This window comes from Setaria viridis, chromosome 3 (genome assembly GCF_005286985.2).
Source record: "Setaria viridis chromosome 3, Setaria_viridis_v4.0, whole genome shotgun sequence".
NCBI lineage: Eukaryota > Viridiplantae > Streptophyta > Magnoliopsida > Poales > Poaceae > Setaria > Setaria viridis.
The window spans coordinates 12,370,900-12,390,139 of NC_048265.2; the positions used below are offsets into that span (position 1 = coordinate 12,370,900).

The following is a 19,240-nucleotide window of genomic DNA, read 5'->3' on the forward strand; positions in this document are numbered from 1 at the left end:
ATTAAGTTTGTTCCGTAGCTTCTGTTCCCTGGGTTTGTATACAGTTTATCTGCACAATCCATCGGCACAGGTACAGGTTTGTTCGAGGACCACGGACACCAAACCGGAAGAAGCTAATCCTTCCAGGCGGACAACCAAGCCACGAAAGCGAGGCGCCGTCGGATTGCAGCAAAACACCGGGCGCGCGCTTTGACTCCTCACCGGGTCGTAGCGAGCGCAAGTTGCCTCGCCCGCCCGGAGCCCAGAGGGCGGGGGGCACGTTGGTGCGCCGTGCTCGGCTGCGCAAGTTGCCCAGCTTTTCGCTGGGTTTCCGACCCGTTCCTCCTCGACCCCCAGGCCCCCACGCGACCACGGTTTCGCTCGGCGGCCGGCCTCGGAGGACGAGGGGTGCCGTCGCTTTAGTGCGGCCGCGGGTGCGGTGGCCGGTGGCGCGCAGGTGGCGGGCTCCCGTTGTTCGGCTGCCAAGTTGAGCTACAACTTGCCTTTTTTTGTTCTTTTTTGGGTTCTGCTGTGGAGTGTTTTTTCTTCTCGGGTTGCTTTCGCTTCCCCCCGCCTCGACGCGGCTCGACAGTATTTGGTGGTTGGGGGCTTGGTAGGACGAAAGGTTACCTGGGTGACATGCGAGTATCCGAAACTTCTGAAAAGATGCGAAGGATCGTCTGTGGGTGCGATGTTTCAGTCTCTCTGCTTTTTTCAAATACAAATATGAAACAGGGACCGGTTTGTAATTTGGCAAGCAAAAGCTGCCAAAATCAGTGCAAATTTCAGATCAAGTACTAAACTGAACTCAATAGCCATGTCAGAATAGTTAACTGAAATATACGGACAGAAAGAATATTGAACAGGGCAAGCGGGTAAGTCCAATGATCGGCAACAGACTCGGGTGGGCAAAACGAGAAACACAACATTCTCATTTTACACAGGAAGGAAGTAGACACCAAATGGAAGAATGGAGTAAAATGCAATGCACGTACCGTGCACCTCATTACAGCTGTTGCGTCTCTATGCTTGTGAATGATTATCAGTATTTAAATACCCTCAGATCTTTCTTCAGAAGCGGTAAAGAGAACCCGTCGAATTTCTTCTTGCTTGCCCAGCCATTCTTGGTCTTTATCCTAGATGCAATATCAGAAGAATATAGGGGGGAAGCTTATAGCTCATCTCACAAATCTACTTTGATCTCTTCTTCCTCCCACCATCTTCATCCTTTTTTGGAACTTCTCAACATGATTGCCAACCTTGTAAACATTTAACTTGCCTCTCCTTTGACACAGATTTGTAGTCTTTCTTCCATCTAGGGAAGTGATTCTTCAGCTTCCTGAGCTCCTCCTTGGGGTTCACAATTTGGAGTAACCATCCTAGATTCAATTGCAACAAGAAGCCAGCATCTTAAGAACAGAGAATCCTCATAATACATCCATGTGGCGCAAGTGATCATTCTCTAATTTAAATGTTCCATTAAGAGGTCTGAACAAATCTCCTCTGTTCCTCAATGTCTGAAATAGTGCAGGCAGGCAACAAACATGGTACATAAAACTAACCAGGATATTTTGTAAAGTCCAACACATGTGTTGCTGTATCGTAATCAGCAGCCATCTCATGAAAGTGATTAGAATGTCAAATGTATCATGGTAAAAACTTGAATATTTGTAGTCCCGCAGGATATAAGAAATCAACAAGATAGCATTCAGTTACAGGACACAGACTGGTCTAAGGTGCGGTAGCACCAGAACTCCTCTCAGGTCTATCGAGCTGTCCATATTGCTACCATTGTTCAGCATACCAAATTGTTTGCATTTCTAGAATTATTTCTGTTGTACTAATCTGTCCCCATTCCTAGAATTTATTAAGCACATACGGGAAATTCATAATTCTACATATTTCATCAACAATAACTAGCAATATCTAGGTAACTTCTAATTGCTACATCTGGCATTATATTTAAAAATATGGTGTAGGTTCGTCTCATGAAATATAAATTGATACAGAAACATGAAACAAGAACCCAAAGAGAGGAAACAAAAGCAACAGATGCCAAACACAGATCAGAGATGAATGTGCAAAATCTCAGAACATGATTTCAACTAAATCTGCACAAAGAAAATACCAAATCTCCAGAATCGTTGTATACCTCTGGCAGGTATTCTTTCAACATCTGTGCTGGGCTGACAGGCTCACTGAACTTGCCATGGCCTAAAGCTGTCCTGCTTCAGCATATTACAATTCACTCGCCATGGCCTAAACAAGTAAAAGAAGATAAACAAATTTAGAAAGAGATTTATTGAATAAATATAAAACAATTTCTGGTTCAATGGTTAAATCTCATGAACATATTCTATTCAGTAGTAACCAGCGGGCGGCAGCAAAGGAAATCAACGCCAATGTACCCAAAATGAGGAACAGTACTGCTACTACTTGCCATCAGAACTGAGCTAAAGCAAACATGGTGTATAGAAACCTGGAGGGAAAAGGTAAGGACAGACTAGTACACCATGTGGACGTGGATCTCCGGCTTGCACCTCATCCGCCAGTCAGCATGTCTCCTTCGATGCTGTTCTGCCTCAGATGACTGAGGGCAAGCAACGCCATATACCGGAACAGTTGTGCGGGGTCCTCGCTAAGGTTGAGCGCAGCAGCTTCCTCTTCTTGGACACCACGAGTTGGCACGCGGGAGGCACCACAAGGCCAAGAAACGCAAAGGGAGCAGCAAACGGCAATAACTTTTAATTTCCCGATGGGTCCTGGTGGACAGTGTTATCTTTAGACTCAGAATGGCATGCTAAGGCAGAATCAGTCAGAGTCACTCAGGTAGCCACACCATCAGAAGCAGAAGCTGGTGAGGCAAGAAACTTCTCTTGCAATAGTCCAGACACTGTGTTATAGGAGAACTTATAACACTAAACATAAGCAGTAGAACATAACGATATCATAATCAATCAAAGTTTTTTTTTTAAATTGAACTGCATAGTCTGGGTATAGTGAAGATCAAATGACTTACCTTATAGATAACCTCCTTAATATCGACACGAACATTCAAGAGGTAAGGTCTTGCCTCTCACTGCACTCAGCCAGCAATCTGAAATGTACAAAATGCCATCTCAACCATATCATAAGTTCATAACAAGATGCATGATTCAACTTCACGATCAGACCACAAAATGCAATCTAGAGGAAAACACGAACAATGATAGGGAACACATCTTTTAAGGAATCTTGCTTCGTTCTGCATTTAATTCCAACTTCCTGTTGACAAGCACTAATTTTCTAGTGTACTAACACATCATTTAAGTCAACTTTGTCAAACTCATTGAGGATATCACATAGCAAAATCCTCTTTGATCTATGGGATAACATGAAGAAAGATTTAGATACAGATTGAAATTAAAGGGAAACAAAAACATATGTGACGAGATTAGACAACCTGAGTGTGAGGGATAGTGTGAAGAGGGCCCATTGGTGCTGGGATAATTTATCACCAAAAATCACCACATGAACAATTTCCATTCCTAAAATGATGGAATCGATTCCCATCTCTAATGTCAATTTCTCTCTTGGTGACATGGGAAACAAATTTGATGAAACTGTGACAGTCACCACATATTCTGAGGTTCTTCATTATCTGAATGGGCATGCCCTTGGGTGTAACAAGAAGGCCATAAGCAACAGCAAGCTTCTCACTATGGTACAGAAGTGAGCTCTCCTTCTGCTCTTCATCTATGTCATGGAGAACAAATTCCGTGTCAGGCACATATCCTGTAGCTTTTAACAAAGTATACAACTCCTGAAGGGTAGCATATATATCTTGAATTTGCTCATGTTCCTCATCTCCAGTGACAAATGAGTGCATTCTGTTCTTTATCTGCATCCAGCTACAACCAGGTTCCTTGTTCACACCTTGTTCTTTCATAAGTTTTCGTACCTTCGCAACTTCATCCCACATCCCTTGGGAGGAGTATATATTTGACAACATAACATAATTGCCAGCATTTGATGGCTCAATAGAGAAAAGTTTCTCAGCTGCTCTTCTACCAATATGTACGTTCTTGTGAATCTTGCATGCCCCAAGAAGAGCACTCCAGATCACCGCATCTGGCTCAATAGGCATATCATAAATAAACTGTTCAGCTCCTTGCACATCACCAGCTCGCCCAAGAAGGTCCACCATGCAAGCATAGTGCTCCAGCAGAGGAGTTAATCCATAATCACAGCTCATGGATTTGAAAAACTGACGCCCTACATCTACCAAACCAGAATGGCTACACGCATGTAAAAGCCCCACAAAAGTGACCTCATTTGGCAACACTCCTGCAGATTCCATTTGTTGATATATCCTGATGGCTTCTCTTCCAAGGCCATGTTGAGCATAGCCTGTAATAACGGTATTCCATGTAAAAATGTCTCTTTCCTCCATTGAATCAAAAACCTTAAGGGAATCTGCAGAACCACACTTGAAATACATCGAGATGAGAGCATTAGCCACTATAAGTCCTGAATCCATACCTAGCTTGACAGCAAGGGTGTGAATCTGCTGTCCAAGTTTGGAAGCACCAAGATTTCCCCCAACACCAAGAAGTATCGTTAATATTGGTGAATTGGGTAACTCATGCTCCTGAAGCATACTTCTGAAAATCTCTATTGCGTCATTCCCCTGGTCAGCTTGTGCGTATGCAGATATTATAGTAGTCCAAGAAACAACATCTCGAATGGGCATATTGTCAAATGTATCTCTTGCTTCTTCCAACATATCATTCTGTACAAGTGCAGTAATAAAAGAGTTATATGACACTGTATCTTTAACTGTCATGCGATCAAAGATTTGTCTCACAAAACCTATGTTTTTGCACTTGGCGTACATAGTAATCAGTGCATTACATACATAGCTATTGAACTGACAACCAGCCTTTACTGCAAGCGAATGCACCTGCTTTCCTGTCTCAAGAGCTTCAATATTCGAACAAGCAAAGAAGCTACTAGTCAAACTAGACAGGCTAGGTAACATCCCGTTCCGGTGGAGCGCCTGTAGCAAAACCAAAGCTTGTTCACTCCTCCCGTTCTGTGCATACCCTGCAACCATCCCAGCCCAAGATATTGTATTTCTAAAAGGCATCCTGTTGAAAAGCTCTTCTGCCTCATCAACCATTTCATTCTGCATGTACCCAGTAATCATGGCATTCCAGGATACAGTATTAGGCTCAGGAATCTGATCAAATAAAACCCTTGCATCATTAATCTTTCCACACTGAGCAAGCCCTGTGAGCATTGCAGTCCGACTAGGAACAGACTTTAGAGGGTCCCTTTGATAGACAGTAACAGCATCATCTATCCGTCCACCTTGAGATAGTGCAGAGATCATGGTTGACCATGTGTACTCATTCCTCTCTGCCATTCCTTCAAAGAATTTGACTGCAGTGTCAAGCATACTCACACCCCTAGTGTATGCATTAAGCATGGCAGTGCCTATTACCACATCCCTCTCAAAGCCAGCCTTATGGACAAGAACGTGGATACTCTCTAGTATGTTGAGATTACCAAGGTGACTTATAGCTGAAAGCACAGAGACTAGGTTTGGTTGCTCTGGTGACATTCCTTCATAGTGCATCATGCGAAACATGTCCCAAGCCTTACCATGCTGCTCAATCAGAACATACCCAGAAATCATCACTGTCCAAGAAACTGTGTTGCGTTCTGGCATTTGTTCAAACAGATTCCTTGCATCCACCATCTGCCGGCTATGGCAGTACCCAGTAAGCATTGCATTCCACGACGAGACATCCCTGCACGGCATTGCATCGAACAGCCTTCGCGCAAGGGTGACGTCCCCATTCTGGACATAGCAGGTGACCATGGCATTCCACGCCACGGTGTTCCGCACGGGCATTTCATCGAACACCCTGCGAGCGTCGCGCACGCGCCCGGCGCGCCCGTAGCCCGACAAGAGAATGGTGCCCGTGCGCAGGTTCCCGCCGGATATCGCGTCGGCGAGCGACCTCGCGGCGTCGGGCATCCCGTTGTTGCAGTAGGCGGAGATCATGGAGTTCCAGGCGATGATGTCGCGGAAGGGCATCGCGTCGAACACCTCCCTGGCCTCGCTCAAGCGGCCGAGGCGGCCGAGCTCCCGGATACGGGCGCTTTGCGCGGAGGTGCCGGACGGCCGCGGGACGCGCCGCGCGGGGATCGGGGCGGCGGCTCGGGCGGCGGCGGATGAGAGGAAGCGACGGAGGTGCTGACGGTGAGCCATCGGTGGCGTGCTCCATTTGATCGGAAACACCATAGGAGCGGCGTGTTTTTTGGGGTGAGCAGTGGGCAGTGGCCGGACGCCGGCTACGGCTACGACCGCTGAACTTACTCAGGATCACTATGGGCCATACGGCCGCCGCCGGCTGAGCGATTCTCGCGAGGAAGATGGAACCAGCGCGGGCACCCGCCGCCTACTGATTTTTTTTTTAATAAACCGGGTTTATATTTCACATCATGTTTACATTCCATTTCTTATAAACACACCTCCGTGGGAAAAAGAAACATTACAGCTTAGTCCTTTTGCATGATCCTCGGTCGTCCTCGTCGTCGGCGATCGGAGCAGCCACACGACGCACTCTCGTCGCACCAAAGGTTGAAAAGGAGACACATCGAGCTTGCAGCTTGAAGCCGACCTCCTTTCCAACGAAGGAATTTCATAATTTTTCATTGCCACCAAAAAATAGCATGTCGAACATGTCGATATGCTCTGTAACCGCTGAACGCCCTAGCAGAAGAAAATAGCCATCAGCCATCGCATCACCGGGAGTCAAGGGATCTGGCACCTCAAGAACTAACAGTGGCCCCGGCTCGCTGGACAACAACACAACCCGAAGGTCGAAGGGGAAGTAAACCACCAAAACAGGTGGGAGACAAAATCTAATCTGATTTCTCAGCACGTTGGTAGACATACCTCCCAAGACTTCCGCTGGAAAGAGCTGCCACACCTCCGACAGAGACGAAGGAGGGATAGTAACCTGAGCAGCAACGTGTCGCCACCCAAGGACAGACTATCCTCCATGGATTCTCACCGAAGAAGGCAACAACAAGCTTGTTGATGCAGCCGCCGGCTCCACCACCGTCGCAACCTCCGACGACTCTCCAGAGGAACAAAAGAACCGACGGCCATCTATACAACACCACCGGTACACCTACCCTACTATCTAACTATAGTATATGCAAGGAAACTACAGATCTACCACCGATTCGTTCGATCCCCCTCTGACGCCGGCGAGGGTGCCAGAGGCGAGAGGACAGCTGTTGGGGTTCACCCAAGCAACAGTAGGAACGTCACGACAAACGAAGATAAAGGTCGTTCAGACAAACATGACAATAGCTATCCTATCAGTGATTAATGCCCATCCCAGGGGGGACGGTTCATCTCCCTTTATAGGACCATAAAGTTACATTTCCGCATTCCCGTTATACACACACTCAACCACTACATCCTAAGAATATTCCGTATAGGACAGTAACTTGGTTCCTATTCAAAATGTCGCTTTCACAACAGAATTACATTTCCAACCTTCTCCAAGATTCTTATTGCAAAGCTATCCTACTGTAGTGTGGTCCCAGGGATGTCTTGATCACCCTCTTCCTCATTCATAAGCTTCGTCGGGACCGAGCAAGCTTCCGTAAACTTCCCACCTTCTTTGGTCGAAGTCAGCTAACTTCGGCTTTTGGTCACGGAATCTCCCCGAAGCCAAATCACTGGGAGCTCCGTGGGGGATTTAACTTCGCGAGTCATTGCCAGCAAAACAACAGAGTGGACACCTTCGTGATAGTTGACTTCAGTTATTTGCTGGCTTCGTAAAAAGGGAAGGTGACGAGTTTGGAGTCGATTAAGAGAGAGGGTCCCTGCCAGCGCCGTTCAGGGTGCGTTGTGGGGCGGTTCCCAACAACAGCGATGAATCGGTGGAGGAGACGCGGAATCACCCTGGAGTCGCCGCTTGCCGCTACAGCAAGGGGAAATAAGGATCAAGAGGGGCTCACTGGGCCCATGATTCTCCCCCGCCGCCTACTGACTGATCCCCATCTAGCCTAATTCCCTGCCGAAGTGCCGGACTAGTCAGCCCAATGTTTTGGATTCGGCCTGCGAGAGCAGATTTCTTGGAGAGCGTCGATGGACTGAAAATGTTCCCTTAGATTTGTTTGGTACTATTGGATTGAAGTAGAATGGGAGGGATAGGAGGGAAAATTAGTTCATTTTAAACCCAATCCCTTTCATTCTCTTCCAATACTCTTCTGTCAAAACAAACCTTTACCGTCAACGACAGTTTTAACGTCGCAGTGAGACTCAGTTCCCCTCCTTGAGACACAAACCTCGAAAGCCGCATGCTAGACCTAAACTTATTCGCACATACACGCCTGCAATATATTCACGAAGATCAGACTTCGGTGGCGACGAGAAACTCGCCTCCTATTGCGCTGCATAGGGCGCCTGAGCTTACCAGCAAATTTTTTTGGTGGAGTAAATCCCCTGGTAAGCAACCCAGGCCAAAGCCAGGCCCTTGCCAACTGAGCTCCCGCTCAGGAGGCTGACGTTTCATGTGGTAGTAAGATAAAGGAGCGCAGCAACCGACCATCCAACGGCACAGAGACTTCAATCAGATACAATGCAAAAGTTAGTATTGTCCAATAGGTAGATGCTCCCATAAAGAAATCCTTCCTCTTACCAATGCAAACACTACAAGGGTGGTAGATGCCAAACCAAACAACAACCCAAGAACCTTATATCAAAGCAGTTATCGCTAAATACTCAAAACATTACAAATGCCAGATAGAGAAGGCTATTGTCTCATCAGACGCTTAACACATTACATGCCACAAAAGATACTGATCCAAGAAAATTACTGGAAGAAAAAAAAGGGATACGCCCAGCACATTGCAGGCTTCAACCTACCAGAGCATCACTATAGTAGTCCTTGTTCACAGGATTCAAGTAGGAATTCCATAGAATCCTGATAAAGTTGCTGCTTTGGAATTTCCTTTGGCAGAACATAGGATCAGGCAATGCGAGGCTTGAAGTATCCATCAGGACATCGCTGACTTGACGGTATGAAATGTAGTCCCTGGGGAAAACAACCTGAGCCTTTATGGAAGGATTGCTCTTCAGGCCCAACTTGTGCCTGGTCGATCTAGCCTGCTTCCTCTTGTCGACAGGGACATGGAAAATCTTCATGAGCTGAAGCTTCTTGGCACTCTCCAGTAGCATATTGGCGAATTGCAGGCCGAAGGTATGCGTATGCACCCACAAGTCGCTCAGGACGATGGTTTTAACGCTGTCTCTCAGACAAGCAACACGTCCAGCCAATTCTAGGAGATTGGCGTAGGGAGCTTCAGAATACAATGTGTGTCTGATGGAAGGGTCGGTGTAGATCTGCGCACAGATTGATCGCGAGAAACGGAATAAGAATGTTTAGCGAGCCATATCGGGTAAGTTGCATCATGGCAAATTAAACGAAAGGATCAGAAAGCATCTTACCTTGATGTTAAGTGTTTCTACGCAAGGGAAATAGTTAAGCACCTGCAGCATAAGCTCCACTTGAGCAGGATTACACAAGTTCAAGCACAGTCCAAGGATCTTGACACTGCGGATTGGGCATGACGGCTCCAGAATCATGCCCAGCATCTGCGACGACGAACATATATTTATATATATGGAACATAAGCACAGTTCATGTATGGACCAGAAAAGAAAGCACTAAAATCTTGGAAACAAACGGTGGAAAGATCATATCACCATAATGTTTCCCGCGATCGATCGTCGAGTCCGAGGAAGGTCCATGGTCAGGAAGCCAAGGATCTCCAACTTCGGCGCGTGGACGAGGGTCACCTTGCAGTAGCTCGTGTCAATGGAGACCTCTCCGAGTAGGCGCTCCAGGTTGGGTGCATCCACGATGACGACCCCCTTCAGCCCGAGAACCTCCACACAAAGGCTGCGGAGGCTCCGTGACCGGATCTGCAAGGTGCAGCCGTAGTCTTCAGTACCTTCTACGTCGATGAGCCTGTCCTTTTCGTCCTTGTAGTACGAGGAGAGCAGAAAGCTCTCGAGCTTGAAGCATTGCTCCAGCAGAGCGTGCACGCCGGCCGCCGAGAAATTGACGGCGCAGAGGGAGAGCTCCTTGATGCTGCCGAAGACGGCTGGTAGTGGCTGCTCCGGGGGGAACCAGTCGCACCTGACCACTACAATGGAGCGGAGCGGCGGGGCAGGGAAGAACTGGATGGGGTCGGTGGAGTGGACGATGAGCTCCTCCACGCCCCGCCCGACGAAGGCGTCGGTGTCGATGCCGGACCCGTGGTCGCCGTGGCCGTGGAAGTGGGTCTTGGCTAGGCGGACGCGCGGGATTGGCCCCTTGTGCTTCTCTAGGATCTGGGAGATCACGTCCACGCGCTCGGGGTGGAGGATGGCTTCGTGGCGCGGGCGTCCCACCCTGCGCCGGGTAACATGTTCGTCGTCCAGCGAGATGGGGGAGCTCGCGAACACGCCTTTCCAGCCCTTGGACAGCGTGGTGGTGCGGCCCGCCTCCTTCAGCGGTAGGAGAAAGAGGATCAAACCTTTGATTTCGTCTGGGAGCTTGCTGATGCGGTCGAGATCACCGTCGCTATTGCCGTCGCAGCCGCTTGGCAAAGATGGAGGCTGCATCATCCTAGCTTCTTTGGGTGGCGCCTCTCCGCATCGACGGGGAGTGGCATGAGAGCAGTGGAGGGGTGTCCTACCGTGGATGTTCTTCTTTTCCTGCGGGTGTTGGGAGAGGGCGGCGGCGGCGGTACATGATGAGTCCTTATATGAAACCCTAAATTTGTAGGGTAGAGACATAAAGGCGTAGAGCAAGTGAGAAGAGATATGGTAATAGGGCCAGTATTGTGGTTTTGCAGGCCCAAGGGCTAGGGCGGCCTACGGCCTACCACTTAGAGCACCCACAACTTTGGTTTCTCCGTCAATGCCTCAAACGAATATTCATAGTATATTCTCTTCCGAGCATTAAAGTTGTCATTGCACTGGTCGTTTAGTCGATACTTGATTCACAAAATTAGGCACCGAGACCTCTACTTTATCGACAAATCAAATATTAGGTGCCTAAGCAATAGCACGAGTGGTAGTTAATATTTGGTGGGACTCGCTTGTCAACGGTTTAGGCGAAATTCATATATCTATGCAGATATGCTTATTGCATTTTTATCGGTGCTAGCTTGGTGTTTCAAGCTCGATGCTCTTCCCTGCACGCTTTTCGTTTCATCCCTTAAAAGAACATCATTCTAGTTTCCACTTACAATGTACCTTTTTAATAAATCAGTTCACCTTTATATGTAATTGTTGGGTAAACACCCTAGCTTCCTAGAGTAGTAGAGTGTTAATATAGTGTGAGTTAGTTGCATCGCAATATAATCATGGCTCCCAAATGTCACGGTGCATGGAAGGGAAGGAAAGTACAAAACACCTTCATACATGAACATAGTACCAAACCCCAAGAGGTAGCTAATTCCTCCTTTCGTTTATCTCTATAATGAGAGTGGGGGTTTAGTTTTTGCACAACTTGTGATGTGGTCTCAAGAGGGGGGTGTCCTACTGTCAATTTTATATAGAATTTTCTCTTTTTTTTCTTCTTGCGGGCGTAGATGGGAGGGTGTGACAGCAGTGCGGCATATATAGGATGAGTCCTTGTAATGCCACCTAGATGAAACCCTAGCTTTTTAGGGTAGCGCAACACAAGTGGGAGGAGATGCAGGGGAGAGGGTGCAGCGGCGGCGGCGGTATGCATGGCATAAGTTGTCCTTGTAATCCTCTAGATGAAATCCTAGTTTTTTCTATGGTAGTGTAAGTGAGAGGAGATAAATGGTAATGGGACTCAGGGCGGCCTACGGCCTACCATTTGGAGCAGCCATACCGTTGGTTTTTTCATCAATGCCTCAAACGAATATTCATAGCGTATTCACTTCTAAGCATTGAAGCTTGCCCATTGCAGTAACTGGTACTTAGATTCAAAAAATTAGGTAAGAAGGGTTCTACATTGATGTCTGACAAATTAAATATTAGGGAGCCTGAGCAAGGGGAGCTGAAGTTGTAGTTAATATTTGGTGAGACCCATTTGCTAGTGATGCGTGCGTGTCGTTATATTAATAGATGGAAAAAGAAATGGTTCGATTACATGTTGATTCCACAATCGCGCCATTGAGAAGAGTAAACCACCGTGCACACTCCTCACTACAACAGCTCCCAAGCACCTTTGCCCCAACCATCCTGCACAAGGTTGCTTGGTCAGCCACTTCTTGCAGGACTAGCTGGGGTCTAGGCTGGCAGCCATCAAAGATGCAACGGTTGCGGAGCTTCCATATCGACCAGGCTGTGAGGATCACCAGGGGGTTCAGTCCCTTCCTAGACGTCTTCGGCGCCCTATGCACAGTCCACCGCCCCAATCCTGGAAGTCCTGAGATGGTGCAAGGTTCTGCAGGCCGATCCTGCCAAGAATGGCTGTCCAAACCTGCCGAGTGAAGAAATAGGACATGAGGATGTGCTGGACCGTCTCCTCTTCTTGGTCGCAGAGAAGGCATTGTCCGGGTGCTGGAGACACCAACGCGCAAGGCGATCTGCCATCCAACATCTGTTGTGCGTGGCCAGCCAGAGAAACAACTTGCACCGCAGTGGCGCCCAGGACTTCCACAACCGCTTGCAAGGTTCAAAACGAGTTGAACAAATGAAGAACCTGGCGTAAGCTGATCGGGTGGAGTAAGTTTCTGAGCTCTCCGGCGTCCACAGGTGTTGATCCGGCTGGTTCTCTAGAAGTTGGAGGTTCTCCAGCGCCTCCCACAGCCCAGGTAGTCCACGATCGCAGGCACCGACAAACCACCTCTGATATCGGTGACCCACCGTTGGTCTTGCATGGCCTCGTGAACCGTCCGCCTAGACAGAATCTGCTTGTTCATGAATGGAAAGTACGCCGGTGCGAGATCCTGAATAGACTTGCCGTGGAGCCAACAATCCGTCCAGAAGAGGGTCGTTCTCCCATCGCCGACCAAGGAGGATGTCGAGATGGCGAACATGGCAGCGGCATTGGGATGCACCTTAATGTTGAAAGCCGCCCATGGGCGCTTCGGGTCAATCTTACGCAACCAGAGCCACCACATCCGGAGCGCCCACGAGCACCTCCAAGTTGTGGACTCCCAGCCCTCCAAGCTCGATCGGGCGACAAACCCGCTCCCACGCAACTGGACAATGCCTCCCATTCACCTGCTGGCACCCTTTCCACAAGGAGGCCCATCGCCTCTTATCGATGGCGCGGATCAGCCATTTGGACACGTCCAGGGCGATCAACTTATAGATCGGCACTGCCGTCAAGACCGCCTTGACCAGGATCGAACGTCCGGCCATGGTCATCAGTGCCGCCTTCCATCCTGGAAGCATGTCGGCAATCCGACCGATGATGGGTTGCAGGTCCGCTTTGGAGAGCTTCCGGATGGAGAGCGGCAGTCCAAGGTACTTAGGGAAATTGATTACCTCGCAAGGCATGGCCTCGGAGATAACCTCAAGCTGCTCGGTGTCGCAACGGATTGGGACGATGGAGCTTTTCTGCATGTTGGTCTGAAGACCGCTTGCCTACAAAAGATGCAGAAAAAGCGGCAGTCCACGCCGTAAGATGTGTAAACATTTGTATTTCCACTTCATCTTACGAAACAACATGAGTACATGACCAAAGAGTTCCTCCAAAAAAAAACATTCAAGGATAATGTCATGGAGCAGGACTGGTGGCACCCTCCTGAGAAGAAAGCGCAGCGCTGCTCCGACGAACTTCTCATCAGACAGCACGAAATGGTCAGCGGCCTTCCTCGAGCTCGAGGCACTCCTGCAGCTGCGCCACCACGTCGGTCATGGTGGGCCGCTGCGCGGGCACCTGCGTGGTGCACTTGAGCGCGACGTCGGCGGCCTTCCACGCGGCGTTGGCGTCGTAGCAGCCGCCACGCAGGCCCGCGTCCACCACGTCCTCGATGTTCCCGCGCGCAAGGCGCTGCCGCACCCACTGCACGATGTTGGTGGGCTCCGGACACCGCAGGATCGGCGGCTTCCCCGTGATCACCTCCAGCAGCACGACGCCGAAGCTGTACACGTCGCTCTTCTCCGTCAGCTGCAAGGCCGCCGCGTACCTGCATACGTTCATGCACAACACGCAGATCCTATTGTCACCTCTTCGATGAATTGTTTTCCAAGAATCAATCGACTCAGCTAGCTCAAAATGGTAAGGAAAGGGACGACAGGCGAAGCTAGCATAACATGTACACGTACTCAGGGGCAAGGTAGCCATGTGTGCCGACCACCCTGTCTGTGGACACATGGGTGTCGTCTTCGCGGCGGAAGGCCTTGAGCAGGCCGAAATCAGCGATCTTGGCCTCGAGGTTTGCATTCAGCAGGATGTTCGACGTCTTCACGTCCCTGTGTACGAAAGCTGGGCTGCACGCCTTGTGCAGATACTCAAGCCCTGCGTTGGTTCATGCAAGATGGGATCAACGAAACGACCACACCGGAGCCGATATGATCAATCTGAATAGATGTTTACCTTGTGCGGACTCCAGTGCAATGCGGAGCCTCTGTCTCCAGGTTAGAGGTCCAGCGTTGCCATCTTCCCCTGCCGAGGATCGTCAAAAGAGATTTTTGGAGAGAAATTTCTGAGCTCTGACAAGAGAAATGGCATACCTCTAAGTTTGTCCTCCAGGGTTCCTTCTGACATATACTCATAGACAAGTGCCAAGTACTCTCCATCCTTGCAGTAACCGATCAAGGAGACAAGATTCTTGTGATGGATCTTTGTTAAGGTCTGAGCCTGAGAAACGAGAAAAAAAACATTTCTCCAAACTGAGCAACAAATTTTCAGTAACAGTATATCTTGGTGCACCAGCTGAACCTGATAAACATTGTGTTACCTCTGTCAGGAACTCTCTGACACCTTGATTGGAAGATTCAGACCGCAGCTTGACTGCGACCTGGGTGCCATCCTCCAAGAAGCCATCGTAGACAGACCCGAATCCTCCTCGGCCAAGCACGCGCTGGAAGTTATTCGTGATCATCTCCAGCTCCTTGTACGTGAACCGGCGGTTCTCAAGCTGCGGCAACCCATGTCCATTACCACTCTGGGAGCGTGACCGCGCGTCGGTCGCCTCATTCTGTGGCTTCACACTGTTCTCTGCCAGGAGCGAAGATAGTAGCATTAGGGACTGTTACTTACAAATGTGACAAGTTGAGCGAGTTCATGTGTGAATGCTGAAGTTTACCTTTCTTTCTTCTCAGTAACCAAAGCAATAGTACCAGTGCTGCAATCACCACAAGTATCACTATTGGAACAGCAATATATACGGCATTGATCTTCTTTCTTGTGAGCTGGCAAGAATCTCCATTGCTGCAAAGGTTTGGGTTGTCTCCATACCTGTCAAAACGAAGCAGCACTTATTACTAGCCATCGTACACGAGAAAATTGATATTGGCAAAACCTTATGGGGGCCAAATAATTGAGGATTAACCTCAGCTTCAGGGAGCCATTTTGAATCCTTTTCAGAAGCCCGGATGGAATCGATCCATTAAGCTGATTGTCTGTCAAATCTCTGAAAGAAACAAATGTAGTATTGATTTCAATGTGTCGAGTGTATTGACAATTTCATTTTGTTTACTAACATACTAAAATTTATAGCATCAGCATGGGCTAGACTAGAGTTGCTTACATAACCTTCAGAGAGGACAGTTGTGAAAGGACGTCAGGAATTGAGCCTGTCAAGTTATTGTGCGACAAATCCCTGAAAAAGAAATGGCAGGCATTGACAAATGTATCTCTTTCATTCAGTAGGTTCAAATACGAACCTGGATACGAAACTTCATACTTACAAGTACTGGATTGTTGTGAGTTTGGAGAAGTACAATGATATAGCACCACTTAAGTCACTGGATGAAAGATTTCTGTAATACATTCAACGTTTCAGAATTCAGATTTCATACATTTTTTTTAACTATATGACTTCATATATTCTCATGTAAATTTGAACTTACACAGTTATGATTCTAGGAGGACCGGAAGTGTCATAGCTGCAGCTCAACCCATCCCACGCAAGAGTCTTCGGAACGCAGGGGTCACCCATCCAGTTCTTCTTTAGCTGATAGTTGTCCTTGATCGCCATAATTGCAGAAACTGTTGGATTTTTCAGAAACAAGACACAGAACAGAAGCAGTAAGGCCATGCTCTATCTCTCTATTCTCTACTCAATACTCATCAGTCATCACTATAAACGGACATGTTGAGCGATCATGTACTTTACCATCCTGTCCATACGTGCCAACGTTGGCTGTAGATATGATTGAGAAAATCTCGGCGGCGCTGATGACCGGCGGCAGCGTCGAGTTCGCCGTGGCGTTCATTGTGACTTTGTACTGGTTGAAACCCCAGTGGGGCGCTGTGTTATAGAAGGTATCGGTGAAGAGGTAGTGCGGTGTTACGGGGAGATGGTAGAAAGTTCTGCCATTGATCGTTATGAAGAACTGGCGCGTCGCCTTCGCGTCTAGACTCTGCAACTCCACGACATGTAAGATGCAGATTTACCTGCATTTTTTGCACTTGTTTATAGTACAAATATTCGACATATATTCTAGCACAGTATTGATGCACAAGCGAGCTTAGGAATGGAGTAGAGCACATTGTCCTGCCGTGAACTGGAGTAGAGTTTCGTACCCTGACGTGGGGTAGACGTGGTTCGGCACGGCGTCCCACGAGAACTCGATGTTCTTGGAGGCGTTGAGGGGCGTGATGGCGGTCTGCATCACGGCAGACGGCGGCGCCATGGCCGTCCCGCCCACCTGCTCCGTCGTCGAGATCTCCGACCACTCCTCCGTGTCGATCCACGGGGTCCAGGCGCGGTCGTACGGGTCGTCCGGGTACCTGACCACCAGCGTAGCATTGGTCGGCCCGAAGTTGCGCCGGCCGAGCACGGCCAGCCCCTGCGTCGCGTTCACTTGCGGGTACAGCGCGCTCGTCAGCGGCCTCAGGTCCAGCCCGGAGATGAACGGCGTCCCAGCGCCGGTGTCCACCAGGCAGACCTGCACGGAGTCGTCCGGGACGACGGCGATGGCCTCGGCCAGAACCGCAGCGGAGGCGGCGGTGACGTTCACCGTCGTCCAGTAGTTGACGCCGAGGTGGACGTCGAAGACCGGCGGCTTGTTGAGCCCGTCGTAGTTGCCGTACATGAACACAGCGCGGAAGAGGTACTTGGACCCCGGCGTGAGGGAGCCGAGGGTGTAGCAGCTGCGCGGCGCGCCGGGGAAGCTGCGCACGTTGAGGTAGCGCCTGGAGAAGGACGGGTTGATGTACTCGGCCGAGACGTTGTGGTTGGCGCCGGCGTCGGTGAAGCCGGCGTCCGAGACGTAGGGCAGCTTGGTGGCGCCGTCCACGTAGCTGCTCTTCTCCGGGATGCCGCAGTCTATGCTTATGAACCCTGCGCCGCGCAATGCATGCACACGGAGACGGTTTTCACGGCATCGTACTTGCAAGGTGAGCTCACCCTGTTACTGAGAGAGTAGTGCATGATCGTGAGCTCACCTGTGCTGTCAGGCGCGACCTGGCCATGAACGCGAAGTGCGGCGGCGACGGCGACGAGCAGGGGCAACCACGACCAAGCCGCCATTGCTCTCCGCGTTGATAGTGCAACTTGCACTACTGCGCACATGCAACCACTCAGCATCCAGCAACTAGCTAGGACTTGCACATAATATGCATTCAGCTAACCTATGGTCATAGACAACGAAAAAAAGACAGAAGCTAAATTGCTGGACACACTAACTTATTTAATCACATGCACCGGTCAAAGTCAAACGGTGTGAGAAATGGTTAGGGACACTCGAGCCGCAGCCACAATCAACGTTATGAACCCCAACACAACTTGGACAATTTTTTGAAACGAATATTTTTTTTTGAAACGAAACACAACTTGGACAATTGATTGGCACTTCTGTAATGTTTGGTTCCACTTTCCACTGCAGATAGGAATGTGAATCCTACCGCTTCCAATAAATAAATGAAAGAAAGAATGAAACAAGCTGTTCACATGGATTAGCCATGGAGTTGACTTGACTACAGTTGGTCAACGGCCATGCTAATGGCACAGTGCATGCTTCTAAGTTATTGTTAAATTTAGATTTATCCCAAATCAAACTTTTAGTTTCGAACAAGTTTATAGAAAATATAATAATATCAACAATATCAAACTGCTTCATTAAATACACCATGAAATATACTTTGATACTGCATTTGTTTGGTATTGTAGATATTATTATATTTTCTATGAATTCAGTTAAAATTAGAAAATTGTGAGTTAGAATAAAATCAACCTGACCAACAATTGGAAACAGGGGACCAGTTCGACTTTCTAAACTTCTAACTTTTAATGTGGAATTGACATGACAATAGAGTTTCTTTCCTTTTAGTTTATTATTTTTTTGAAAGGATAAGGTAGGAAATTGTGGGAGCATCTCCAGCAGTCTCCCAATAATATTTCCCAATAACTAATTTATGGGGATATCTCAATATCCATTTCATTTTTATTAGGAGAGTTACTTTTGCAGTCTCCCAATAATCTCATCCCCATCCAACTACCGTATTGGGAGAGTCACAACTCCTCCTTTATTTAGGGAGAATTAGAGCATTTCCGGCAGTCTCTCAATAAATATTCCCCAATAACTAGTTAACGTGATGTCCCAATATCCATTTCATTGTTATTGAGAGAGTTACTTTTGCAGTCTCCCAATAATCTCATCCCAATCTAACTATCGTACTGGGAGAGTCACCACTACTCCTTTATTTAGAGAGAGTTTGGGTGAATTATTAGATTGTTCCAATAATTATTGAAAAAGGGAAAAGTAAAGGGAGACTGCTGGAGCACTATATTCTTATCAACTCTCCCAACATGGTAGTTGGATTAGGGAATGGAGACTGCTGGAGATGCTCTTAGGGTGAATTATTGGATTGTCCCAATAATTATTAAATTATTGGAAAGAGGGAAAAGTAAAGGGAATCTACTGGAGCACTATATTTTACTAACCCTTACAATACGGTAGTTGGATTGGGAATTGGGGAACTGTTGGAGATGCTCTCCTATCCTAATTTACAATTAGACTTTACACGCTTGTACTAGATTATTTGAAATTATTAGTTAAGTCTTTGTGCGGTTGAGCTAATAACCGAAAAGCTAGAATAATAAT

The 19,240-nt window shown here is 48.2% G+C and overlaps 2 protein-coding genes and 1 pseudogene across 11 annotated transcripts; all 3 read right to left on the reverse strand.

The window, feature by feature from the left end:
• Positions 1-837: 837 nt before the first annotated feature.
• Positions 838-6,439, reverse strand: LOC117849973 (pentatricopeptide repeat-containing protein At4g14050, mitochondrial). Of its 10 annotated transcripts, none has more exons than XM_034731733.2 (5): positions 3,422-6,439; positions 2,999-3,076; positions 2,459-2,741; positions 2,132-2,238; positions 838-1,358 (listed from the first exon to the last, which is right to left on the reverse strand). In XM_034731733.2, the coding sequence occupies exon 1, from the start codon at positions 6,269-6,271 to the stop codon at positions 3,473-3,475; it is 2,799 nt and encodes a 932-aa protein (XP_034587624.1). In that variant the 5' UTR covers positions 6,272-6,439; the 3' UTR covers positions 838-1,358; positions 2,132-2,238; positions 2,459-2,741; positions 2,999-3,076; positions 3,422-3,472. The 10 variants fall into 10 exon arrangements, with proteins under 10 accessions (XP_034587624.1, XP_034587621.1, XP_034587623.1 ...); XM_034731730.2 differs by having other exon boundaries at positions 2,459-2,872; XM_034731732.2 differs by having other exon boundaries at positions 2,459-2,897.
• A 2,469-nt stretch (positions 6,440-8,908) lies between these two features.
• LOC117849047 (putative F-box/LRR-repeat protein At3g58880) lies at positions 8,909-10,774 on the reverse strand. Its single transcript, XM_034730651.2, has 3 exons — positions 9,758-10,774; positions 9,500-9,646; positions 8,909-9,394 (listed from the first exon to the last, which is right to left on the reverse strand). Exons 1-3 carry the CDS (start codon positions 10,661-10,663, stop codon positions 8,909-8,911), a joined length of 1,539 nt encoding a protein of 512 aa, XP_034586542.1. The 5' UTR covers positions 10,664-10,774.
• Positions 10,775-13,490: 2,716 nt separating this feature from the next.
• LOC117850200 (senescence-induced receptor-like serine/threonine-protein kinase) lies at positions 13,491-17,749 on the reverse strand (annotated as a pseudogene).
• Positions 17,750-19,240: the final 1,491 nt, after the last annotated feature.

What these genes read in the sequence shown, in the direction of transcription:
- LOC117849973 (XM_034731737.2), bottom strand. Translation starts at nt 6,271, where the DNA reads ATGGTGTTTCCGATCAAATGGAGCACGCCACCGATGGCTCACCGTCAG.
- LOC117849047 (XM_034730651.2), bottom strand. Translation starts at nt 10,663, where the DNA reads ATGATGCAGCCTCCATCTTTGCCAAGCGGCTGCGACGGCAATAGCGAC. An exon ending in CGATCGCGGGAAACATTATG is followed by an intron (nt 9,647 to 9,757) that starts GTGATATGATCT and finishes TCGTCGTCGCAG; the next exon opens with ATGCTGGGCATGATTCTGGA. An exon ending in TAGAAACACTTAACATCAAG is followed by an intron (nt 9,395 to 9,499) that starts GTAAGATGCTTT and finishes ATCTGTGCGCAG; the next exon opens with ATCTACACCGACCCTTCCAT.